Source organism: Coregonus lavaretus (genome assembly GCF_964263955.1).
Source record: "Coregonus lavaretus genome assembly, chromosome: 29".
Taxonomy (NCBI): Eukaryota; Metazoa; Chordata; class Actinopteri; order Salmoniformes; family Salmonidae; genus Coregonus; species Coregonus lavaretus.
In genome coordinates this window covers 3,471,228-3,498,697 of record NC_140016.1, presented here as the reverse complement: position 1 = coordinate 3,498,697, position 27,470 = coordinate 3,471,228, and the positions used below count along the sequence as shown (strand labels likewise).

The 27,470-nt window shown below is 43.0% G+C and overlaps 2 protein-coding genes across 2 annotated transcripts in view; both read right to left on the bottom strand.

Moving 5' to 3' along the window:
• LOC311105099 (arf-GAP with Rho-GAP domain, ANK repeat and PH domain-containing protein 3-like) overlaps nt 1–11,593 on the bottom strand; it is a 44,834-nt gene extending 33,241 nt beyond the window's left edge. The window contains exon 1 of the mRNA XM_084147101.1: nt 11,477–11,593. The gene's annotated coding sequence lies outside the window, so the exon portion shown is untranslated. The remainder of the gene's footprint in view (nt 1–11,476) is intronic.
• Nucleotides 11,594–14,996: 3,403 nt separating this feature from the next.
• Nucleotides 14,997–27,470, bottom strand: part of LOC311105109 (START domain-containing protein 10-like) — a gene marked incomplete at its 3' end in the record, with an annotated part of 35,874 nt that continues 23,400 nt past the window's right edge. Inside the window, exons 3-6 of the mRNA XM_084147128.1 lie at nt 27,411–27,470; nt 26,837–26,954; nt 15,626–15,678; nt 14,997–15,218 (exon numbers count right to left, since the gene is read on the bottom strand). The exon at nt 27,411–27,470 is cut by the window's right edge and continues 44 nt beyond it. Coding sequence (XP_084003254.1) covers nt 14,997–15,218; nt 15,626–15,678; nt 26,837–26,954; nt 27,411–27,470 — 453 coding nt within the window. The remainder of the gene's footprint in view (nt 15,219–15,625; nt 15,679–26,836; nt 26,955–27,410) is intronic.

The window sequence follows — 27,470 nt, the reverse complement described above, 5'->3', positions numbered from 1 at the left end:
TGATCACATTTGAGCTGGTTCATTGACTCATTTATGACCACTTGGTATGCAGAACCCAACCCACGCCCACTAATGGCTGGCTGGAAGGGGTTAATAAAACACTTTTCATGAAACAGAGCTGTTTCTACTGGACTGAAATGGCAGGACCACTGAAATTGACTGAAATGGCATCACCATGACCTTTCCATAGCAGGTCGCCAGCCATTTTCCAGCCAGCCCCTTTAAAATCACAGATGTGGAACAAAGACTGATGTCATTGAACACACAAAGACACTAGATTGTTCAGTTTTAGAAGGGCCTGTAAAGTTACCATGTCCATGTACAAGCAGACCAGTGAAGGGAGAAGCATCTAAGAGGTTAATTGAGAGAACACGGAGACATGAGAGAAATCGAATAAGGTAACAAATGCGAAAAACTGAATTCTGAATTTTATTCAAAAGGTGTGTACCATTTTAGTTGACGACAAAAGGCACCATTTCAAGTTTGTTCTTATTCAACATGAATTCTATAATAATGCAATAATATGTTATACAAAGGAATGGAGAAATAGAGAGAGAGTGTCCAGGGATACAACAGCCTGCAGCTAGGGAGGGGTATATCAGGGTTGGGGGCACGGCTCTTTGAAAGCCTCGCTAGAAACACTTCCTGAAAAAGCTTGGAATGCGTTAAGTTTTAATGGCTACTTTTCCCTGGCTGGTGTGTGTGTGTGTGTGTGTGTGTGTGTTAGACCTGGGTTCAAATACTATTTGAAAACCTTCAAATACTTCAAGTATTTGCTCTAGCCTGCCTGGAGTGCCAGATGGGCGGGGTTTGCAGTTATGGGACTATTCTATTGGGTTATTAAAGCTCAACATGCTCAATCAAGCACAGATAAAGTAATTCAAAAATTAGTATTTGAACCCAGGTTTGGAGTTGGTGTCCCTGTTGGTGATTCAGCTTGAGAACCCAGTCAAAACTGAAGAGAATCTGAAGGCTGACTGGGGCAGTCGGCCAGCCTCGTGAGGGGGAGGCACACAGCGCAACACATCACACACACGTTCTAATAGAGTTTAGGATAGACAATAGTATTTTGAGGCCTTGGACCGATTATGACCGATTCTTATTAAATGGGTTATGGGCACCAGATCAGAATGTAAAGTCTTACAACGGAGCTACAGATGGCTGTAGGAACTATCTTTGAACTAAAGTCTAGTTCTACTTTGACAAGTAGAGTACAAGTCCGATGGCAGCTATCCTCGTATCCTTTACACGCTACTGAGCCAAGCCGTGCCAAGCCGAGCTGTACTGGGCTGGCCTTGTTATGCATCCAGTCAGGTTTGAGTCGGCACAATAGTGTGAAAAGGGTGGTCTCTGACCCTTGAACAGTAAGGAAGGAGAACTAGTCCTCAGCCTGTAGGAAGGCAGCAGGCAGCAGGGGAATGGGAGGCAAGCTGCTGAAAGGGGTCTATGAGTCACATCCTCCTCTTCCTCTGTCTCCACTCTGTAGGTTAACCTCCAGCCCACTGATACACACAGAGAAACACAGGGCTCCAGTTGTGTGCTGAGAGCAGACCTGGGTTAAAATACTATTTGAAATATTTTTAAATACTTTGAGCATTTTCTCTAGCCTGCTTCGAGAACCAGATGGACAGAGTTTCTCTTGGTCCATTTAGCCAGTCAATCTCAATCAAGTACAGATGAAGTATTTGAAAGATTCCAAATAGTATTTGAACCCAGGTCTGGTGCTGAGAGCAGAGAGGCAGGAAGCCTATGAAGTGGACTGATAAAGTATGAGCTGAAGAAGGCTGGGGGAGGCTGCAGGATAGGATGGGAGGGAGGGAGTGAGAGAGTAGTGAGAGAGGGAGGGAAAGAGAGAGGGAGTGAGAGAGGGAGGGAAAGAGAGAGAGAGAGAGAGAGAGAGAGAGAGAGAGAGAGGGAGGGAAAGAGAGAGAGAGAGAGAGAGAGAGAGAGAGAGAGAGAGAGAGAGAGAGAGGATATTGTCCCTCCCATCCCACTTCCCACTGCAGAAGGCATTGTGATGAACACCTGGCTGGGATGGAACCGCAACATGGCAGCTGTTATAGAACTGAAGTGGGAAACCTGACAGCATTATTAACATACAGTAGATTTATCTGTCCATTTGACCAGATTACAAGGATGCAAATTAACTACTGTGCCACATTAAACTACCAACAAAAAGGATGTGTGACATACTAACGTAACACCCAGAAAAACACTTCTGTTTTGGTTGCTGAATGCAAGTCATAATAGAGGGACAGATGTTGTTCTTCAGAGATGAGCAATGAAGTGAGCAAATGATTGTGTGTGTGTTCTCCTCCCTCTACACAAGGCCAATGGAGTTCTCCTCCTATACACAAGGCCAATGGAGTTCTCCTCCCTATACACAAGGCCAATGGAGTTCTCCTCCCTCTACACAAGGCCAATGGAGTTCTCCTCCCTATACACAAGGCCAATGGTGTTCTCCTCCCTATACACAAGGCCAATGGAGTTCTCCTCCCTCTACACAAGGCCAATGGAGTTCTCCTCCCTATACACAAGGCCAATGGAGTTCTTCTCCCTATACACAAGGCCAATGGAGTTCTCCTCCCTCTACACAAGGCCAATGGAGTTCTCCTCCCTATACACAAGGCCAATGGAGTTCTCCTCCCTATACACAAGGCCAATGGTGTTCTCCTCCCTATACACAAGGCCAATGGAGTTCTCCTCCCTCTACACAAGGCCAATGGAGTTCTCCTCCCTATACACAAGGCCAATGGAGTTCTCCTCCCTATACACAAGGCCAATGGTGTTCTCCTCCCTATACACAAGGCCAATGGAGTTCTCCTCCCTCTACACAAGGCCAATGGAGTTCTCCTCCCTATACACAAGGCCAATGGAGTTCTCCTCCCTATACACAAGGCCAATGGAGTTCTCCTCCCTATACACAAGGCCAATGGAGTTCTCCTCCCTATACACAAGGCCAATGGAGTTCTCCTCCCTCTACACAAGGCCAATGGAGTTCTCCTCCCTATACACAAGGCCAATGGAGTTCTCCTCCCTATACACAAGGCCAATGGAGTTCTCCTCCCTATACACAAGGCCAATGGAGTTCTTCTCCCTATACACAAGGCCAATGGAGTTCTCCTCCCTCTACACAAGGCCAATGGAGTTATCCTCCCTCTACACAAGGCCAATGGAGTTCTCCTCCCTATACACAAGGCCAATGGAGTTCTCCTCCCTATACACAAGGCCAATGGAGTTCTCCTCCCTCTACACAAGGCCAATGGAGTTCTCCTCCCTCTACACAAGGCAAAATGGGGGATTTTGTGGGGGAAACACATCCTACAGAACACTACACAAAGGTTTTGTCTTGTCTTCCTCAGTGTTTGTGTAACTTCCTACCAGTGTTGGGGAAGCTTGTCTTAAAAATATAGTTTACCAAGCTACCAATTACTTCACACTGGAGAAACATAACTAAAGTTACTTTGAAAAGTCGTTCACTACATCCAAACTACTTCATGATAAATTATCATCTCTAAATCTGAACTGTCATAGACTACAAATTGGAAAGAACAGATCACTCTGGAGTCAGATGTTAACAAAATGTGTAATTTGGCATATTAAGCAGAAAGACTATGTTTTAAGTGAGAATTAAGCAGGTCTGATGCTGAAAAAGAAAGGAGATTGTTGCCTACTTCACCCATGTTTTCTTGTATTTTTGCTAAAAGAGTAGTGTGTAGTTCCAGGAGTTAACTACACCACTACATGGTAACAACTTAATTAACTACTCAAAACAATACCTAGATTTGAATGTAGTTCAACTACCACCAAACTACTGCAAAATAAATCTTTAATTACTAGTTGAACTACATGTAGTTCGTTACTTCCTAACACTGCTTCCTAGTCCTCTCCATGCAAGGCCAAAGGGGTGATGGCCCGGGGGGAGGGTTGTAGAATTAGATGAAACCACTGGACATTCTCAGACTGGCCTTCTTCAGCGGGAGAGGAGAGATCTGAAGTGATCACTGAGATTAACAGAGGAGGAGAGATCTGAAGTGATCAATGAGATTATGAAGGATCACCATGAGCAGTGACTCCAAAAGCCTGATTTAGCATTTTGTTCAATCACTAGATGTTTTTCATAGGGAGTGTTTACAGTGACTACGCAGTTTCAAATAACATGTGGCGTATACTGTAGGTCCTGTTTCGCCTGCAACAAACAAACAAATCAGGCCTTTGCTTTATCTCGCTCTCTCTCCTCTTCTCCCCTGCCCACATTCTCTTTATCTGGGCTAGAGATCTGGGCTCTGTCAGAGCTACAGAAAACACAGGATACAGCTGTCCCTTAAACACTGGAGGGGAAAAAAAGAGACCCCACTCCCTCCTCTCCCACTTCTCTCCCACCATGACCCCCTCTTCCCCTCCTTCCTCTCCCACCCTGACCCCCTCTTCCCCTCCCTCCTCTCCCACCCTGACCCCCTCTTCCCCTCCTTCCTCTCCCACCCTGACCCCCTCTTCCCCTCCTTCCTCTCCCACCCTGACCCCCTCTTCCCCTCCCTCCTCTCCCACCCTGACCCCCTCCGCCCCACTCCCACCACCCCCTTATCCCCTCCACACACCCTCCCACAGCAGAGGAAGATAAATAATGTCCCTGGATGTTAGGCCTGATCAGGCCATAAACAAAGCCTTGTGACAGTAGAAGACAGGAGAGGCAAGAGACGAGTATTGAGGGCTTTTCACACTACTGAGGTGAACCGAACCAAACTGTTCTGAGTGAAACTAAAATATCTGAGCCAGCACTGTTTGGTTCGGGTCTGCATGATATTGTGAAGACGGTGGAGTGTTGTGGGCTAGGAGAGGTGGTAGGATGACAGTAAACTGAAGATGGCGGAGTGTTGTGGGCTAGGAGAGGTGGTAGGATGACAGTAAACTGAAGATGGCGGAGTGTTGTGGGATAGGAGAGGTGGTAGGATGACAGTAAACTGAAGACGGCGGAGTGTTGTGGGATAGGAGAGGTGGTAGGATGACAGTAAACTGAAGATGGCGGAGTGTTGTGGGATAGGAGAGGTGGTAGGATGACAGTAAACTGAAGATGGCGGAGTGTTGTGGGATAGGAGAGGTGGTAGGATGACAGTAAACTGAAGATGGCGGAGTGTTGTGGGATAGGAGAGGTGGTAGGATGACAGTAAACTGAAGATGGCGGAGTGTTGTGGGCTAGGAGAGGTGGTAGGATGACAGTAAACTGAAGATGGCGGAGTGTTGTGGGATAGGAGAGGTGGTAGGATGACAGTAAACTGAAGATGGCGGAGTGTTGTGGGCTAGGAGAGATGGTAGGATGACAGTAAACTGAAGATGGCGGAGTGTTGTGGGATAGGAGAGGTGGTAGGATGACAGTAAACTGAAGACGGTGGAGTGTTGTGGGATAGGAGAGGTGGTAGGATGACAGTAAACTGAAGACGGTGGAGTGTTGTGGGATAGGAGAGGTGGTAGGATGACAGTAAACTGAAGATGGCGGAGTGTTGTGGGCTAGGAGAGGTGGTAGGATGACAGTAAACTGAAGATGGCAGAGTGTTGTGGGCTAGGAGAGGTGGTAGGATAATGTAAACTGTGACAGCTGAATTATTTTCAGTTCCCATAACATCAGTTTGTCAGGCTACTGCACTGAAAGAGGAGGGGAGAGAGGGAGAAAAATGGAACAAAATGGCCTCCCCTTATTTCACATTATCTTTATCAAGAAATTACGTCATTCAAAACTAACATGATCATTGTTTACGTTTTTTTTTGGTGACCCATCTCACAGAGCTTGGCTTTAAAATATAGTGCAAACTCACCACGCATTACGCAATGAACCCCAGCTTCTCATTTTACAGTCAGTGACAGACAGTTTGCGTCATTGATCATTCACACAAATGTAAATGTCCTTCCCTCGTTCATTGTTACAGACCTCACAACGTCAAGACAACGTCAAGACAACTTGCAGCTACAAAAGAGTCTGAGTGAGACCTTCTGTCTGCATGAAATGGTCATGACAGTAAGCCCTTCCCTGTTCACAGTAGTGTCATGTGGTTACTTTTAGTTACCAAAGTAGACAACTAGTATTCTATTGCAAGTCGTCCTGTTCAGGACTCTGTTTACAGTACAGAGTCAATCGTTTCTCGCAGCTTGATGGTGTCTCTCTGTCTGACATTAGCTCATACAAAATGTAATTGCTTTACATAAAAGCATCTGAACAAATTAACATCTTGACTGTGAGACCTACTGGGGTACATTTGTTCTTAATTGCAACTAAAGCCATGTTAAAAGCTAGACCCCATGAGTCCTGACCACAAATCCAGTCCCTGGCAACACCTACATTAGAGAGATTAGCAGAACTCTTTTTAATTTATGGACTTCAATTCATTACGCTACCACCAGTGGCGGCTCCTGAAAAAATTCTCAGGGGGGGCAATTTTTCTGATGATTTAGGTGACCTACACACATTTTAAAAAAGATATGTCCAGCAACAACATGAAGACAGGGGCAGCATATAAGTCAATACCAGAAGCATTTATTGACTGATCTCAAAAGTGTTGGCTTACCAGGGTTGGTGGAGCCCTCAGTTTCATCTTTGCCTCGCAAAGCTAACTCAAACACTCCGCAAAACTTCACACACTGGATTAGCCGGCTGAGGATGTGGCGGTTCTTGCTAATGTCGTAGTAAATATATTTGTTATAGTGAATATGGAATATGATATGTTGAGTAAAATGTTGTGCTAAGATCTATTTAGGTCAGGAGCTGGTTATAAGTTCTGTTCCTATCCAATAACAATGGACAAAAGGGTCCTATCTTGTCAGCCTTGTCAGCAGGTGGCCAAGGACAACACCCACGCCATAGGCCTCTCAGTTCTTCCAACTCACGAGTTCTTGCTCTGAGGACACACACACACACACACACAAACACACACACACACACATCATCACTGTTAAACACACACACACACACACACACACACACATCATCACTGTTAAACACACACACACACACACACACACAAAAATCCCCTCTCTTAGGCTGAACATTTGAAGACAGAGAACCCGACTCAGAGCCAATGCAACAGTGACAGTAGCCTGGAGGGGACCTCGCCCAACTCATCAGGACCAATCAGAAGATCAGAACTACTAGATTCAACCTACTTCATTTATTGCATAAAATGTCTGCACACAATGTTTCGGGGCTCTCTTCAGATAATAATAATAATAATAATATGCCATTTAGCAGACGCTTTTATCCAAAGCGACTTACAGTCATGCGTGCATACATTTTTGTGTATGGGTGGTCCCGGGGATCGAACCCACTACCTTGGCGTTACAAGCGCCATGCTCTACCAGCTGAGCTACAGAAAGTGGATACTCATGGATGCGCATCGCAATTGTAAAATGTCAACACAATTGGAGACACCACGTCATTTTTGGAGACATGTTATTGACAGTAAACTATTGTAGATGCGACTGCTAACTAAATAAAACATTTTAGCTGGCTAGCTAATCATCTTAGCTAAATGTGGGGCAAACAATTCAGTTATTTACCGTTAATTTGAGGGATTGGGGTGAAAGAAATCGAGTTACATAGTGATACTTTACGATATACTGTATTGACAATATCGCAATATTTTAGCGCTAGTTGGCTGTACCTGCACCAAAACACCATTATTGTTCCTTCATAGCTTGTTCTCAATCTTTTCACATTGGGAGCCAATTTGTTTTCAGCACTTTTATTTCCATGACTGATCAAAACTCGTTCTCATGGCTTTCTGATCCCTCTGCAACAGACATATGGTGCGCAATAAAATCACAGTATCGAATCGCAATACGTATAGAATCATGAGACTCGCAATGCTGATGCATATATCTTATCGTGAGGTTCCTGGCAATTCCCAGCCCAAGTTCATTTGCCACAACAAATCTCTTCGCTAGCAAACGCGATGTCTTCTCCAAAACGGCAATGTGTCTCCAGCAATGTTTACTTTTTTGACGTTCTATGGCATCTCCACTTTCCAAGCATATATGACCACATGTAATATTTTGGTAAGTGATGCAAATAGTGAACTATGTAGGGCCAGGATGTAAAATATATGTAGCTGCAGCAATTTCTCTTATCTGATATGGTAAGTAATGGGGCTTAATTTATAGCTCCCTAAGAGTTTGACGAACGGGTCCGTGCACGCGATTCCAGATATCTTTACCTCTGAATAAACTGCCTTTATTATACCATATCCACCCTGTCCAAAGTCTCTACTTGGTCTCAGTTCTCCAGTAAACTTGTGATTATCAACACTAACCTCATCGTTGTGGCGGCGGACAGCTAGCCTGTATCCCTCATCAAGTTGAGTGGCAATGTTATTTTTCCGTTCGTACCAATTTTTGGAAAATCCTCGGGTGTAGGACTTTCCGCCTTTAGTAGAAACCTGTTGAATTATTAAATTTGGTCTGGGAGGTCCTAATTGTTTCGTTGCCAATTTATCTTCATTTGTTCGCCGACAAAAAGGAACTTCTTTCAAAGACACAATCGAGTTGCACTGAAGCCTAGCCATGTTGATAGTAGTAGTGAATTGATTGAGGCTGCTACCCTCTCTTTTCTTAGTTACGTTCATGTGACGAAAGCGCGTAAGTGCAAGCCCTCAGACACCCATTGAGATTGTATTGAAGGCTCTGAAATTTGAAAAAAATAGATTTTACATGGGAGTCTATGACAGAAGTTCTGGGCGATTTTCAATCTGACTGAAATCGCCCCAAAAGGGGGGGGAGCCATTTGAAGCACGACTTTAGCCTGATTCGACATTTAGTGGCAGTGTGGCACTGTGGCAGATCAGACGTATAGATTACAACACTGATAACTACTGTTGCCGTGATATAATTGATTAGAAAAAAAATCCCTTCCTTTTCCCGTTTGGCAGTGCGTCGCCCATATCGCCCTATTGAACAGGCCGCCCCTGGCTACCACTAAGTAATGCTTTGAAAAATCAAGCATGTCTCAGTGCAGTGTGGGTGAGGCAAGATAACAGTGACGGAGGAGGATGTCACTGATTCACTGGTATGTTCTTCACACTAGTGGTCTGAATGTAAACAAACAGTGGTCTGAATGTAAACAACAACAACAGTACTTCCACCCTTAACAGTCTGACGTTAGGCTACAAGATGATATCACCCCAGGCAAACAGGAAGTTATATGGAAAGGGACTCAACAACATCGTGAAAGAAAGATACAACATGCCTGTAAATGAATCTGGAAACAACCCATTCAAAAATGATCTTCAAGGTACGCAATGTCCCCACCTTCAACTCTCGACTGGTTCTTCCAGTCAAACAATTAGCGGAAGCGAACAAGTGGTAAAGTCAAAAGTTATTTGCCAAATGGAGGAGGGAGGGAGGGAGGGAGGACCCAGGCAGGCCTCTGGGATACATACAGGATGCTGGCTGGGCTGGCTGGGGGTAGGCTGTATATAAATAACAGTGAAGCACTATTGCGAGACAACATTATGTCATTGTTCAGCTAGCTATGGCCACCAGTACAGGCACAGTCACACTTTGGGCTCTCTCTCTCTCTCTGAATGAGAGAGTGATTTTTAGTCAAGCACACTCCGTCCCTCTTCTTTGGGAGAAACAACATCCAGACACAGTGTGGAAGGAGCGTCTTCCATTCACATGGTTAGATCTAAATCCCACTTAGAGCAGTGAAAAACAGACAATCTCCCAGAAAGTCTTTAAAGCGCTAAATAAAATCAAGAGTTAAAAATCTGTGTCCTTCCTGAGATGGCAGTACGAGACATAGATCTGTACATATAGATTACCTTTTCCTTTGTTAGGACAGGCCTAAGTATCCCTTTCAGATGCAGCCCACATACAGCAATCGTACTCCACACTACTTACTGTATACTCCTGACTACAGTTAGTATCAGTCATTTGATCATTAGGATACATGACAATCAGTCATTTGATCATTAGGATACATGACAATCAGTCATTTGATCATTAGGATACATGACAATCAGTCATTTGATCATTAGGATACATGACAATCAGTCATTTGATCATTAGGATACATGACAATCAGTCATTTGATCATTAGGATACATGACAATCAGTCATTTTATCATTAGGATACATGACAATCAGTCCAAAGCTCTAAAATCCCGCTGTTCTCTCCCTCTAATTATTAGAATGTGACCCCCAGGGCAGAATGACTTTGATACCCCCTACTCTAATGTACATTTGTATGGCAGCACTGGAGGGCAATTCCACGCTAACGGAATTACGCTTTGGCTCAGATATTTCACTTTAAAATGTACGGCAAACAAAAAAAAACATTGATTTCAAAGTTTAACAAACCATAAAAAACTCTATGAACAAGGACAGAAAAGCAAAGTGAATTTAACGTTAACTCAGGAGGATTTCAGTAATCTTTGGGGTTGGAAACTTGTTGAATACTGAATGTAATTGGAGCTACAGTAGTTCTGTGTTGATCCATAGTGTGAATTACAATGTGAAACTCTGCTACAAATCTCTGCTACTTTATACTGCGTCACATATAAAAACCTAAAAGAGGCTCACAGATAACGATGGTTGTAGTGTCCATCTATAGACAGATAGAGAGGCCTCTGAAGGTCAATGATTCTGGTCAGTGTAACGTTGTGTGTCACACAAAACATCTAATAACCAAAGACTCTGAGACACTTCATACAGTAGGCCTATAGAGGAACTATCATCTGGGCCTTGCTAAAAGCGGCATTGACACTGAACAACATAACAGTCAGCCATTCATGGCATTTCATGTAAATGAATAATCTCACTCTCCACAATCCAAAAAAACAGATCTAAAATTGGTAAGTATTTTTAAATGAGAAATTCCAGTGATTATTTTTAAACTTGTTATGTCTCTCCCTGCTGCTGCAGTGTCTAACAAATAACATACTGAATAACTTTTCAAGGCTGTTCTTGATTCAATCAGGTTTCGGCTGTGAAACTCTACAACTGACAGATTCCAAGACCCCAAAACCCACTCAAGACGACGAGGAAGGTGGGATGTGCCCCTAGCAAATCCACAATGGGGTGGGTCTGTAAACCCATAGCCTACAGCAAAACAGAGGTGATAGTATAATGGGTGATATGTTACAATAGGCTCACATGCCAAGCCTATGTGATGCCATAAAATAGGCTACTCCTAAATTGTAAAATAAATCATTACACATAATCTAATTGATTATTCTGCGGTAGGCCTACACACAACTCTACCAGTAAAATATCATGGAATTCTGTCATTATTCGCACAGTTAGTGTGAAAACGAAAATATTGATAAATAACACTAATCATTTAAATCATTATTAGGCCTATAGTATTGAATGAGTGCGCTCCATCACAATCTTATGCTGCGGGATGTCGCCCACTGACTGCTGCGAGCTCGAGACGATCACTGATACATTCGAATCTATTCCTCTAAATATTCTAATAATCGCGCATTACCTTTTGCTGTGTTTCGATGTGCGTGGTTGTTCTCTCAATGGAACATCTGAATGCTTGAATCGTTCGGTTTTTCAGTTGTGACGGGGAGCGCTCATGACTTGTGCAGCAGAGGAAGCACTGTCCCTGTCGGCAACTTTGTTGCAATGGTGAGTTTACTCCACAAAGTATCAAGGAGATCCTAATTAAAGGGGAGGGTAGCGGTGATGTTTAGCCGACATTTTTCCAGTAAAAAAACCCCCCACATTATCCGTCTACTTCAAAGTTGCACATAATGGTAATTCGTAAACATACATGCAATCTTTTGACTGCACTACATTGCCTTTGTGCAAGAAATGTAAGAAAGTTTTGTTTTTAACTTTCAGAATAGGCATAATGCTAAAGAATGGACACCTTGCAATCAGGTAATTTAATTATACTGTGTTGGGGGCCCTACACACTTGTTTTAAAAACATTCCCTATTGCCTACAAAATAACAAAAAAACGAGTGTGCATAGTTAGGTTAGGTGCATGGGTGGAAAAAGGGAATGTGACGTGGCCTTCAATAGGACTACTGATACAATAGAACCAAACAACCTGATGAGAGATCAGAATTTTAAATAGCTACAAAAATGTGGATGTTGAGGTGTAACCAAGATGTGGTGCTGGATTTTTCTGACCCCCTTCACCCTGCCTGACACACACATACATATATTACACATTTTTCACATTAGTTCAAGTTCCATGGGGTATCATGAATCACACACTGTTATTCAAAAATCAAAGGCAGCTCAGATTATGGATAATAAAATGGATGATCTTTGGAGATTATGAGTGCACAGTGCAATAAAATCACACGCTTTAATTCTCAAAGATCACTCAAAATGGAAGACATTTTATACTAGACAAAGCAATGAACTGTGAGTTCTAAAGCAAAGATTTTGTGCCGTGTGAGAAATCTAGACAACAGTGGAGTTTCCTTTCCCTCAAAAACAATCTGACCGATGCGGACAGGAAATGGGACAGGAAGTAGCACTGGGGAAACAGGAAGTGCCTGAGACAATACAGATTCTGAGGATTGGCCCCAGCTGCATTTGTAAGTCTGAAAAAGGATACAGCCACACATAAACGTTCCTTATCTACGGAGAAAAACAAACATTGCGGTCAAAATTGGAACTTGTATACTTAGAAATTAAGATTAGGAATCAAGAACATCAGCCGCGAAGGTCTTAAAATCAGGAGACAACTTCTCTTTATTTAACATGCGTTTATATGAACATGATGTCTCTCCATTTTGGAAACATGTCCGTAAATCCTACCAAAAGACAGTTAGAATTCAATGAAACCACATTCCTGATAATAACTTTATTAATTAATAAATACAAAATCTTTGATATTCAGTCAGGACAGGCAAGACCAAAGTATAACTGAGGTAATGACCTTTTAACAGCTAAACACGTTTCATGACCCCCTAAGGTTATAACAAGCTATGACAGATTATGACTGATTATAATGATTCCTTTTACGGGTCAGGACAGGAGCTTGTATTCCCTCAGGTGTTGTTATGGTGACATCTCTCCATCTCTCCTCCCCTGTGACTGTCATTAGGAGCCTCAGTGGGCCATTCACTGTACAATAGCACACTTGTCTTGGTGCATTATGCTAATTCACTTCCTACCAAAATGACAACATTCCATTGTTCTAACCCAGCGTTTCCCAAACTCGGTCCAAGGGGGTGCACGTTTTGGTTCTTGCCCTAACGCTACACAGCTGATTCAAATTATTACAATTACATTTTAGTCATTTAGCAGACGCTCTTATCCAGAGCGACTTACAGTTAGTGAGTGTATACATAATTTAAAAAAAATTAAAATTCATACTGGCCCCCCTTGGGAATCGAACCCACAACCCTGGCGTTGCAAACGCCATGCTCTACCAACTGAGCTACATCCCTGCCGGCCATTCCCTCCCATACCCTGGACCAATTGTGCGCCGCCCCATGGGTCTCCCGGTCGCGGCCGGCTACGACAGAGCCTGGATTCGAACCAGGATCTCTAGTGGCACAGCTAGCACTGCGATGCAGTGCCTTAGACCACTGCGCCACTCGGGAGAATTATCAAAGCATGATGATTACATTTACGTCATTTAGCAGACGCTCTTATCCAGAGTGACTTACAGGAGCAATTAGGGTTAAGTGCCTTGCTCAAGGGCACACCGACAGATTTTTCACCTAGTCGGCTCTGGGATTAGAACCAGCGACCTTTTGGTTACTGGCACAACGCTCTTAACCACTAAGCTACCTGCCGCCCATTAGTTGATTAATTGAATCAGCTGTGTAGTGCTAGGGCAAAAAACAAAACGTGTACCCCTTGGGGTCCCAAGGACCGAGTTTGAGAAACCCTGTTCTAACCGCTCAAGGCTTCCGAACACTGGGCGATGAGGAAATGTTATGACATATTACTGCCACTGGGAGGCACTAGATACCAGGAAATATATTGTAGTAGGTCGGCTGCATGATAGGACGGCTGTCTATTGGCAATGGCTGTTGTATAACACTTCAATGAAAGCTTGGTCAAATCAAACATGAATATGAAGAAAAAACATGTTAGAGTCTTGGAAACATTTAAAAATTGTCTTGAAATTAGTTTTGAAATAGAATTGATAATAATGTAAAACATTGTCTATGTTTACATTTGAGTCATTTAGCAGACGCTCTTATCCAGAGCGACTTACAGTTAGTGAGTGCATACATTTTCATACTGTCCCCCTGTGGGAAACGAACTCACAACCCTGGCATTGAAAGCGCCATGCTCTACCAACTGAGCTACCATTTAATTGAAGGGTAGCACCGTGCATACGTTGTCCATTTTTGCTATATGAAATTACCCTGTTAAACATTAACATTTTTTTTTACATTTAGTCATTTTAGCAGACACTCTTATCCAGAGCGACTTACAGGAGCAATTAGGGTTAAGTGCCTTGCTCAAGGGCACATCGACAGATTTTTCACCTAGTCGGCTCGGGGATTAGAACCAGACCTTTCGGTTACTGGCACAACGCTCTTAACCACTAAGCTACCTGCCACCCCTAAACCCCTCTGACTCAATAAGTTATAGATCAATTACCAACTAAATGCAACAAGACAAAAGTTGCAGATCAAAATGATAGTAAATCATGCATGTACATTGTTTGTACTGTACACACACTTACACTCACACGGAAACACACACACCAAACCCAACACAGAGGGTGTGTTCGAAATTGCACCCTATTCCCTATATAGTGCACTATTTATGGGCCCTGCTCAAAAGTAATAATATGCCATTTAGTAGACGCTTTTATCCAAAGCGACTTACAGTCACGCGTGCATACATTTTTGTGTATGGGTGGTCCCGGGGATCGAACCCACTACCCTGGCGTTACAAGCGCCGTGCTCTACCAGCTGAGCTACAGAGGACCGCACACTCTATATAGGGAATAGGGTGCCATTTTAAACACATCCACACAATTCTATACAAACAAAGTCTCTTCACTCAGAGTTAGCCTAGGTCTCTTCATCGTCACTGTGATGTTGAGCTTGTTTCTCCTCTGTCAGGCTGCTCTCGTCGATGTTCTCCAGTGAGTCAGCTCTCTGCAGTACGAGGTCAGCCACGTTAATACACGGTAAGGTGTTCTGCTCAGGATACATCCAGGGCTTCAGGTTAGGGTTGTGCTTCCTCTTCCACTCTGGGTACTTCTGACAGGCCTTGAAGATCTTCTTCATGGCCTGGGGGGGGGGGGGGGGGGGGGGAGGAGCACAGATATTCAGATTCTAAATGGATGTGTTTAGTGAAGAGCCTCTCAGATAAGACTTGCAGCCATGTTCTGAAGGGGTTTTTATAAGTAGGCAATAAACTGTAAATTATGAGTTTATAAATAGTTTATAAATGTGTAATGAACAGTTATAACGCCATGGTATTACTTTTCATGGTATTCTTGATAGTGATTTTGGAATCAAAACTGTCATAACATCTTTTGGAAGTGCATGAACTTCCTGAAACCACTAGATTGAGACAGAGGTATCCACTATTGTAGGCACACCCCTGCTTTGTCAGGCACACTCTCTAGTTCTCGGGTTTCAAGATACCACATTTCCAAGACAGATTGATCATCATAATAATATTATAATATTACCTTTGGTGCTACGAACTGAGAAACTCTATTCACCACCCACTTTGGAAGGGAGCCTGCAGTTCAAACAAAAACATGAAACAGGCTTAGTACAGACAGCGGCAATTCAAATTCAAGGACTTTCAAGTACTTTTTCAAGCACTCATTTTTATTTTCAAGGACTATCAATTTGTAATAGTTCATATAATGCAATTGTTTGTAGTCGCCACCAGATGACAGTATATCGCCAAAACCTCATAAAAACAACAACGTAGTATTCATCACCACCTTACAAGTTCTACTCAATAATACATTGTTTCACTACTTACTTACTACTACATACATAAGTGGTAAGTCAGTACTGATGATTTCGTAATTTGAGTAGTGATGAGCAGAGTTTTGGGACATGCCTACTGGTGTCACGTTCGTTCAATGACGGGTCAGACCAAGGCGCAGCGTGATATACGTACATGTTTATTCAACTAAATAAACACACGACAAAACAATAAACGAAACGTGAACTCCTACGGTAGCTACAACAAACCTTAACCGGAAACAAGATCCCACAACACACTAGTGCCAAATGGCTGCCTAAGTATGATCCCCAATCAGAGACAACGAGCGACAGCTGCCTCTGATTGGGAACCACACCCGGCCAACATAGATATACACATACTAGAATAACCCCATATAGAATATACACACCAAAGAATATACACACCCTGACTCAACATATACGAGTCCCCTGAGTCAGGGCGTGACAACTGGTGAACAAACATTTCCCATTCTCATTACTACACAATTCCATCTTAATGGCATTTGGGAATCTACTAATTAATAGCTACGAAAAAAAGCGTCCTGCTTCCAACTGGCAGCTTTGGTGTTGCGGGCGGGAGAAGGGTGACAGGCAGTGGCGGCTCCTGAAAAAATTCTCAGGAGGGGCAATTTTTCTGATGATTTAGGTGACCTACACACATTTAAAAAAAGATATGTCCAGCAACAACATGAAGACAGGGGCAGCATATAAGTCAATACCAGAAGCATTTATTGACTGATCTCAAAAGTGTTGGCTTACCAGGGTTGGTGGAGCCCTCAGTTTCATCTTTGCCTCGCAAAGCTAACTCAAACACTCCGCAAAACTTCACACACTGGATTAGCCGGCTGAGGATGTGGCGGTTCTTGCTAATGTCGTAGTAAATATATTTGTTATAGTGAATATGGAATATGATATGTTGAGTAAAATGTTGTGCTAAGATCTATTTAGGTCAGGAGCTGGTTATAAGTTCTGTTCCTATCCAATAACAATGGACAAAAGGGTCCTATCTTGTCAGCCTTGTCAGCAGGTGGCCAAGGACAACACCCACGCCATAGGCCTCTCAGTTCTTCCAACTCACGAGTTCTTGCTCTGAGGACACACACACACACAAACACACACACACACACACATCATCACTGTTAAACACACACACACATCATCACTGTTAAACACACACACACACACACACACACAAAAATCCCCTCTCTTAGGCTGAACATTTGAAGACAGAGAACCCGACTCAGAGCCAATGCAACAGTGACAGTAGCCTGCAGGGGACCTCGCCCAACTCATCAGGACCAATCAGAAGATCAGAACTACTAGATTGAACCTACTTCATTTATTGCATAAAATGTCTGCACACAATGTTTCGGGGCTCTCATCAGATAATAATAATAATAATAATAATAATAATATGCCATTTAGCAGACGCTTTTATCCAAAGCGACTTACAGTCATGCGTGCATACATTTTTGTGTATGGGTGGTCCCGGGGATCGAACCCACTACCTTGGCGTTACAAGCACCATGCTCTACCAGCTGAGCTACAGAAAGTGGATACTCATGGATGCGCATTGCAATTGTAAAATGTCAACACAATTGGAGACACCACGTCATTTTTGGAGACATGTTATTGACAGTAAACTATTGTAGATGCGACTGCTAACTAACTAAAACATTTTAGCTGGCTAGCTAATCATCTTAGCTAAATGTGGGGCAAACAATTCAGTTATTTACCGTTAATTTGAGGGATTGGGGTGAAAGAAATCGAGTTACATAGTGATACTTTACGATATACTGTATTGACAATATCGCAATATTTTAGCGCTAGTTGGCTGTACCTGCACCAAAACACCATTATTGTTCCTTCATAGCTTGTTCTCAATCTTTTCACATTGGGAGCCAATTTGTTTTCAGCACTTTTATTTCCATGACTGATCAAAACTCGTTCTCATGGCTTTCTGATCCCTCTGCAACAGACATATGGTGCGCAATAAAATCACAGTATCGAATCGCAATACGTATAGAATCATGAGACTCGCAATGCTGATGCATATATCTTATCGTGAGGTTCCTGGCAATTCCCAGCCCAAGTTCATTTGCCACAACAAATCTCTTCGCTAGCAAACGCGATGTCTTCTCCAAAACGGCAATGTGTCTCCAGCAATGTTTACTTTTTTGACGTTCTATGGCATCTCCACTTTCCAAGCATATATGACCACATGTAATATTTTGGTAAGTGATGCAAATAGTGAACTATGTAGGGCCAGGATGTAAAATATATGTAGCTGCAGCAATTTCTCTTATCTGATATGGTAAGTAATGGGGCTTAATTTATAGCTCCCTAAGAGTTTGACGAACGGGTCCGTGAACGCGATTCCAGATATATTTACCTCTGAATAAACTGCCTTTATTACACCATATCCACATCCAGTAAACTTGTGATTATCAACACTAACCTCATCGTTGTGGCGGCGGACAGCTAGCCTGTATCCCTCGTCATCCAGTTGAGTGAGTGGCAATGTCTTTTTTCGTTCGTACCAATTTTTGGAAAATCCTCGGGTGTAGGACTTTCCGCCTTTAGTAGAAACCTGTTGAATTATTAAATTTGGTCTGGGAGGTCCTAATTGTTTCGTCGCCAATTTATCTTCATTTGTTCGCCGACAAAAAGGAACTTCTTTCAAACAATCCACTCTTTTCTCAGTTACGTTCATGGTTACGTAACGTATGACGAAAGCGCGTAAGTGCAAGCCCACAGACACCCATTGAGATTGTATTGAAGGCTCTGAAATTTGAAAAAAATAGATTTTACATGGGAGTCTATGACAGAAGTTCTGGGCGATTTTCAATCTGACTGAAATCGCCCCAAAAGGGGGTGGAGCCATTTGAAGCACGACTTTAGCCTGATTCGACATTTAGTGGCAGTGTGGCACTGTGGCAGATCAGACGTATAGATTACAACACTGATAACTACTGTTGCCGTGATATAATTGATTAGAAAAAAAATCCCTTCCTTTTCCCGTTTGGCAGTGCGTCGCCCATATCGCCCTATTGAACAGGCCGTCCCTGGTGACAGGACCGCGGCTTGGTAAAGCGGAATATCGCGGGCGACCTGTGAATGAGGCGATTGGCAAAAAAAGCTCTGGGGGTTGTTGCAGAGAAAATGTCACATAACGTAGAACTGACGCCAGCAGGATGCAGCGTTGTGTCTTCCCCCTTTCATGCGGCTCTTCAGGGCCGATTCACCCCATGCTCACATTTTTTTTGCACGGTACACGGTGTCGGTTGGTTGGGTCCAGTGATGTAGTGGTAAAAAAAAAAAAAGTGGGTAAACTGTACTGAACAAAAATATAAAACATGTAAAGTGTTGGTCCCATGTTTCATGAGCTGAAATTAAATATCCCCGAAATGTTCTATACGCACAAAAGGCAGGCTTGAATCTAAATTTCCCTGGATTTTAGCTATCAGTGTGACGCTTGGCGGCGCCTAATCGGTCAGTTCTGTACCTGGCTGAGCGGCGAGCTCGCTTAACAACCACAGCGCCAAACGTGAGGAAATAAAACTCGGTAGTCTGCCTCGAAATTAATTCGCAAGACCAATACATTTTTATAATATTTTTCAGAGACATATTTGATCATTATCTGTTCTCCTCATTTAAATTCAAGTACTTTTCAAGCACCGACTTCAGAAAATGTCTGATTTTCAAGGTATTCCAGTACTTGAATTTCAGAGTGTCAAATTCAAGTACTTTAAGCACCTCAAGCACCTTGTGCGAACTCTGATGAAAGTTTAACACCAATACAATATTTGGCAGGCCTATGATATCAAATAGAATACTGAAAAATGTGTTTTTCTCTCTTTAATAAAACACACTGCTTGCTTTCTGTTGATATAGTTCCTGGTTTACAGTAATGACAGTATACAGGACAGAAGTGTTGATAAACAGGCCTCCCGAGTGGCGCAGCGGTCTAAGACACTGCGTTGCAGTTTTGTGGCGTCACTACGGCCTGGGGTTCGATCCCCGGCTGTGACTGAGAGTCCCATAGGGGCGGCGCACAACTGTGTCCCCACCGCCATCAAAGTTGCCCAAAGTTAGTGAGTGTAGATGGTATTGGGATATTGTTATATCACGTCGGCACCAACGATGTTAGGATGAAACAGTCAGAGGTCACCAAGCGCAACATTACTTCAGCGTGTAACTTAGCTAGAAAGATGTTTTGGCATCGAGTAATTGTCTCTGGCCCCCTCCCAGTTAGGGGGATTGATGAGCGCTACAGCAGACTAGCACAACTCAATCACTTGTTGAAAACTGTTTTCTGCCCCTCCCAAATAATTTTTAGGTAACTGGCCCGCTTTCTGGGACTCCCCCACAAACAGGATCAAGCCTGGCCTGCTGAGGAGTGACGGACTCCATCCAAGCTGGAGTGGTGCTCTCATCTTACCTACCAACATAGACAGGGCTCTAACTCCTCTATCTCCACAATGAGATAGGGTGCAGGCCAGGCAGCAGGCTGTTAGCCAGCCCAATGAGATAGGGTGCAGGCCAGGCAGCAGGCTGTTAGCCAGCCTGACAGCTTAGTGGAGTCTGCCACTAGCACAGTCAGTGTAGTCAGCTCAGATTTCTCCATTGAGACCGTGTCTGTGCCTCGATCTAGGTTGGGCAAAACTAAACATGTCGGTGTTCGCCTTAGCAATCTCACTGGAATCAAGACCTCCTCCATTCCTGTCATTATTGAAAGCGATTGTGATAATATCACATCTCAAAATAGGACTACTTAATGTTAGATCCCTCACTTCCAAGGCAGTTATAGTCAATGAACCAATCACTGATCATAACCTTGATGTGATTGGCCTGACTGAAACATGGCTCAAACCTGATGAATTTACTGTGTTAAATGAGGCCTCTCCTCCTGGTTATACTAGTGACCTTATCCCCAGCGCATCCCGCAAAGGCGGAGGTTTTGCTAACATTTACGACAGCAAATGTCAATTTACGAAGAAGAACAATACTGTGTTTTTGTCTTTTGAGCTTCTAGTCATGAAATCTACTCAATCACTTTTTATAGCTACTGTTTACAGGCCTCCTGTGCCGTATACAGAGTTCCTCACTGAGTTCCCTGAATTCCTATCGGACCTCGAAGTCATGGCAGATAATATTCAAATATTTTGGTGACTTCAATATTCACATGGAAAAGTCCACAACCCACTCCAAAAGGCTTTCAGAGCCATCATCGACTCGGTGGATTTTGTCCAATGTTTCCAGACCTACGCATTGCCACAATCATACCCTGGACGGAGTTTTGTCCCGTGGAATAAATATTGTGGATCTAAATGTTTTTCCTCATAATCCTGGACTATCGGACCACCATCTTATTATGTTTGCAATCGCAACAAATCATCTGCTCAGACCCCAACCAAGGAACATCAAAAGCCGTGCTCTAAATTCTCGGACAACCCAAAGACTCCTAGATGCCCTTCCAGACTCCCTCCACCTACCCAAGGACGTCGGAGTACAAAAATCTGTTAACCACCTAACTGAGGATATACATTTAACCTTGCATAATACCCTAGATGCAGTCGCACCCCTAAAAACAAAAAACTTTTGTCACAAGAAATTTGCTCCCTGGTATACAGAAAATACCAGAGCCATGAAGCAAGCTTCCAGAAAATTGGAACGGAAATGGTGCTCCACCGACTAGCTTGGAAAGACAGTACCGTGCAATATCAAAGAGCCCTCACTGCTGCTCGATCATCCTATTTTTCCACCCTAATTGAGGAGAATAAGAACAATCCAACATTTATTTTTGATACTGTTGCAAAGCGAACTAAAAAGCAGCATTCAACAAGAGAGGATAGCTTTCACTTCAGCAATGATAAATTCATGAACTTCGATGAAAAGATCATGATCATTAGAAAGCAAATTACGGACTCCTCTTTGAATCTGCGTATTTCTTCAAAGCTCAGTTGTCCTGAGTCTGCACAGAACTGCCAGGACCTAGGATCAATGGAGACACTCAAGTTTTTTAATCCTGTATCTCTCGACACATTCACGAAAATAGTAATGGCCTCTAAACCTTCCTGCTGCCTACTGGACCCTATTCCAACTAAACTACTAAAAGAGCTACTTCCTGTGCTTGGCCCTCCTATGTTGAACATAATAAATGGCTCCCTATCCACCATATGTGTACCAAACTCACTAAAAGTGGCAGTAATAAAGCATCTCTTGAAAAAGCCAAACCTTGACCCGTAAAATGTAAAAAAAATATTGGCCTGTATCGAATCTCCCATTCCTCTCCACCATTTTAGAAAAAGCTGTTGCGCAGCAACTCACTGCCTTCCTGAAGACAAATAATATATCCGAAATGCTTCAGTCTGGTTTTAGACCCCATCATAGCACTGAGACTGTACTCGTGAAGGTGGTAAATTACCTTTTAATGTCGTCAGACCAAGGCTCTGCATCTGTCCTCGTGCTCCTAGACCTTATTGCCGCTTTTGACACCATCGATCACCACATTCTTTTGGAGAGATTAGAAACCCTCATTGGTTTACACGGACAAGTTCTTGCCTGGTTTAGATCTTATCTGTCGGAAAGATATCAGTTCGTCTCTGTGGATGGTTTGTCCTCTGACAAATCAATTGTACGTTTTGGCATTCCTCAAGGTTCCGTTTTAGGATCACTATTGTTTTCACTATATATTCTACCTCTTGGTGATGTCATTCGGAAACACAATGTCAACTTCCACTGCTATGCGGACGACACACAGCAGTACATTTCGATGAAACATGGGGAAGCCCCAAAATTGCCTAACCTGGAAGCCTGTGTTTCAGACATAAGGAAGTGGATGGTGACAAATGTTTTACTTTTAAACTCGGACAAAACAGAGATGCTAGTTCTAGGTCCCAAGAAACAAAGAGATCTGTTGGATCTGACAATTAATCTTGATGGTTGTACAGTCGTCTCAAATAAAACTGTGAAGGACCTCAGTGTTACTCTAGACCCTGATCTCTCTTTTGATGAACATATCAAGAATATTTCAAGGACAGCTTTTTCCCATCTTCGTAACATTGCAGAAATCAGAAACGTTTTGTCCAAATATGATGCAGAAAAGCTAATACATGCTTTTGTCACTTCTAGATTAGACTACTGCAATGCTCTACTCTCCGGCTACCCGGATAAAGCACTAAATAAACTTCAGTTAGTGATAAACACGGCTGCTAGAATCCTGACTAGAACCAACAAATATGATCTTATTATTCCAGTGCTAGCTTCCTGTTAAGGCTAGGGCTGATTTCAAGGTTTTACTGTTAACCTACAAAGCATTACATGGGCTTGCTCCTACCTATCTCTCCGATTTGGTCCTGCCGTACATACCTACACATACGCTAAGGTCACAAGACGCAGGCCTCCTTATTGTCCCTAGAAATCTAAGCAAACAGCTGGAGGCAGGGCTTTCTCCTATAGAACTCAATTTGTATGGAATGGTCTGCCTATCTCTGTGAGAGATGCAGACTCGGTCTCGACCTTTAAGTCATTACTGAAGACTCATCTCTTCAGTAGGTCCTATGATTGAGTGTAGTCTGGCTCAGGGGTGTGAAGGTGAATGGCAAGGCACTGGAGCGACGAACTGCCCTTGCTGTCAATGCCAGGCCGGCTCCCCTCTCTCCACTGGGATTCTCTGCCTCTGACCCTATTACGGGGGCTGAGTCACTGGCTTACTAGTGCTCTTCCATGCCATCCCTAGGAGGGGTGCGTCACTTGACTGGGTTGAGTCACAGACATGATCTTCCTGTCTGGTATTCCGCCCCCTCGGCTCGTGTGGTGGAGGAGATCTTCATGGGCTATACTCAGCCTTGTCTCAGGGTAGAAGATTGGTGGTCTGTTGATATCCCTCTAGTGGTGTGGGGGCTGTGCTTTGGCAAAGTGGGTGGGGTTGTATCCTGCCTGGTTGGCCTGTCCGGGGTATCGTCGGACGGGGCCACAGTGTCTCCCGACCCACCCGTCTCAGTATCTATGCTGCAATAGTCTATGTGCCGGGAGGCTAGGGTCAGTCTGTTATGTCTGGTGTTATTCTCCTGTCTTATCTGGTGTCCTGTGTGAATTTAAGCATGCTCCCTCTAATTATCTTTCTCTCTCCCTCTCTCCCTCCCTTCCCGGAGGACCTGAGCCCTAAGATCATGCCTCAGGACTACCTGGCCTGATGACTCCTTGCTGTCCCCAGTCCACCTGGTCGTGCTGCTGCTCCAGTTTCAACTGTTCTGCCTGCGGCTCGGGAACCCTGACCTGTTACCTGGTCCCGGACCTGCTGTTTTCGACTCTCTCTCTCTCTCTCTACCGCACCTGCTGTCTCGACCTCTGAATGCTTGGCTATGAAAAGCCAACTGACATTTACTCCTGATGTACTGACCTGTTGCAACCTCTACAACCACTGTGATTATTATTTGACCCTGCTGGTCATCTATGAACGTTTGATCATCTTGAAGAACAATCTGGCCTTAAATGGCCATGTACTCTTATAATCTCCACCCGGCACAGCCAGAAGAGGACTGGCCACCCCTTTCTGGTTTCTGCCTTTCTAGGGTGTTTTTCCTAGCCACTGTGCTTCTACATCTGCATTGCTTGCTGTTTGGGGTTTTAGGCTGGGTTTCTGTATAGCCCTTTTTTACATCTGCTGATGTAAAAAGGGCTTTATAAATAAATGTGATTGATATGCAGTAGATATAGTTAATGTAGGACCCCTGGTTTACAGTAAGGACAGTATACAGAACAGAAATGTGACGATGGTGTGCCAGCTGTTTTCCATGTTATGAATATGAGCTTTACAGCAACACACACACACACACACACACACACACACACACACACACACACACACACACACACACACACACACACACACACACACACACACACACACACACACACACACGCAAACACACACACAGCAATGGAACAGAAGGCATTAATTATCAACGGGGTAGCCTGGAGCAGCACAGAAAACAGATGGCATCAGCAGATTCATAAAACATGTCTTCTGCAGTGGTGGTGTTATACTGGTGCAGGGGGCCATCAAAGGCTTCCTGAGGCTTCACACACACTCACACACACACACACACACACACACACACACACACACACACACACACACACACACACACAGTCTCTTCTCACTCAAGGACAGAAATTAGGCTGTAATATGAGATAAAACTGTTTTTATTTTATTTATTTTTATTTTTTTGGGGGGGGATGGATCAGCTTAATATTGCAGATAGATTGTATCTTCTATCAATGTAATTGTCTGCATCACTTCCAATCCCCCATGTTTTTTTTATTTTTTATATATATATTCCCCTTTATTACTTTTCAACCCCACCATCCTTTCCCTACTTGGAGTAAATTAGTGAACAACAACGCCCAGGCCTCTACTTCCGGTCTATACTTACTATCTACACCTTATGGACAGAGTTAATTTTACAATAATTCTATATATATATATATATATATTTTTTTTTTTTTTTATTTATTTTTTTGCTCCTGAACCTCTTCTACTCTCAACCTCTCCGATCATTTTCATGATGTCCATCCGGTTTGCTTCTAAATGCCATATCTTTCTAACTGTGCTCTTTCCCAAAAGCTCCCAACATACAACCTATATACTTATTATGGACACAGTATGCTTACATTATTAGCTATCTTTGTTATTATTTGTTGTTATTTGTTATTAGTCCCATCCTTCAACTCTATTCAATACCTCCCATCTATCTCTTAACACCATCCATATAGGATTTCTATTTGCCATATATATTTCAACCGTACTGTGATGTTTTACAAAAGTTCTGAACCTTTCTATTCTCATTGCTTCTACAGATTGTGAATTAAAAATAAACATTTTTGCTAAAAGTATTATTATATTATTGATTGATTGACTATGACTTTTCAGATCACCCAGTAATGCTATCTGCAAGGTTAGTTCCAGGTAAATATTGCAATCCTTTAGCCATTCCTGGACCTGTGTCCAAAAACAAGCTACAAATGGACAGAACCAAAACAAATGATCTAATGATTCTATCTCTTCACAGCAAAATCTGCAGAGCTGGGAAGATTGTATCCCCCATATAAATAACATTCTATTGGTAGCAAGAATTTTATATAATAATTTAAATTGAAAGATTCTAATTTTTGAATCCGGTGTCGTTTTGCGTGTCAGTTCATAAACACTATGCCATGGGATCGGTACGTCAAAGATCTCTTCCCAACTATTTTGCAATCTATATGGGACTGCTGTCAATCCTTTGGTCCTTAAGTGAAACTGATATACTTTTTTATAAAACTGTTGTTAAATTACAATGGAGCACACATAGTAGTTTTAGACAATATGGTTATCTGCTGCACCCTGCCATTGGGTTTAGAAAAGGTGCAAGAGAAGATATATACTATAGTGAAATGGTCTCTCCACACTTAAATCAGATGCAATGTCAGTTTTTAATGGCTACGCTTTCGGTCAGTAATGGCCTTCTTTAGAGCACAGTCGTTAAAAGCACCTTAAATATCTTGGATAGGAAAGATATGCCACAGGTCATATCATCAGCCTAGTAGGTTTCAAAAAAAGTTACTTATGAAACATAATCTTGTTGCGTTTGATCTTTGCTTGATTCCTCCCTAAGACCTATGTTTGTGTACACAGAGATATTTCAACAGGACTCTCTCAGTGGAGTGAAGCAAGGGGAGTTTCGGCTAACAGGAATGGTGTTATGTACAAAAACAGTTAGAGCAGTGTTCTCATAGCACCCTACGACAGCGATGCACTGTGTCCAGATTCAGTGTTGACCAGCATAGAGCTGTACTGTAAACACCAAAACACGATGTTATGTAAATCATTTAAGATGCTCAGTACCTGTATATAACCAGTTGAAAAGGTTTACCTTTGGGATCGACCTGCGTTAGGTAATAGAGAGTGGAGGAGTTTGCTCCGTTGGACTGAATCAGGTAGCCTGTCAGCAGCGACACCGCTCTCACGTAGTCCTTTTTGGGTGGATATTGCTGGAATAAGACCAATCAAATTAAAGTATTATTCATTACTGAATTACCATAACAAATTAAACCAGTCAGCTGTTCGCATTATGTTCAGACAATTTCTTTAAAATCAAAATGTTTTTATTCTGTTAAAAGTCGCAACAGAGGCCATGTAGGGATCTCGACCCAACCTCTACAGTAGACTGCGCCTCTGGCAGGGCTTTCTTATGGAGGCTGCCAAACAGCACTAATGGCATCTATCAATTGTACAAAATTCACTAGGAGACACGCTCAACTATAGATAAGTAAATTCATCTTTGGGTGCTGTAGCCCAAAAGTAATCCTACTTGTATGAAAAAGACGACCAGCCACTCGTCCATTGTGACGGCTGATAATAGATACTTTGTGAGCGCTGGCCTTCTTTTTTTCATTGTGTAGTATTTCCCGAGCCAACCAACATCGCGTGTCGATAAAGGTACATACCGGGTGTTTGACAGAGTAGTTGATGATCAGGTAGTCGTTGCCCAGAGGAAGCCATGATCT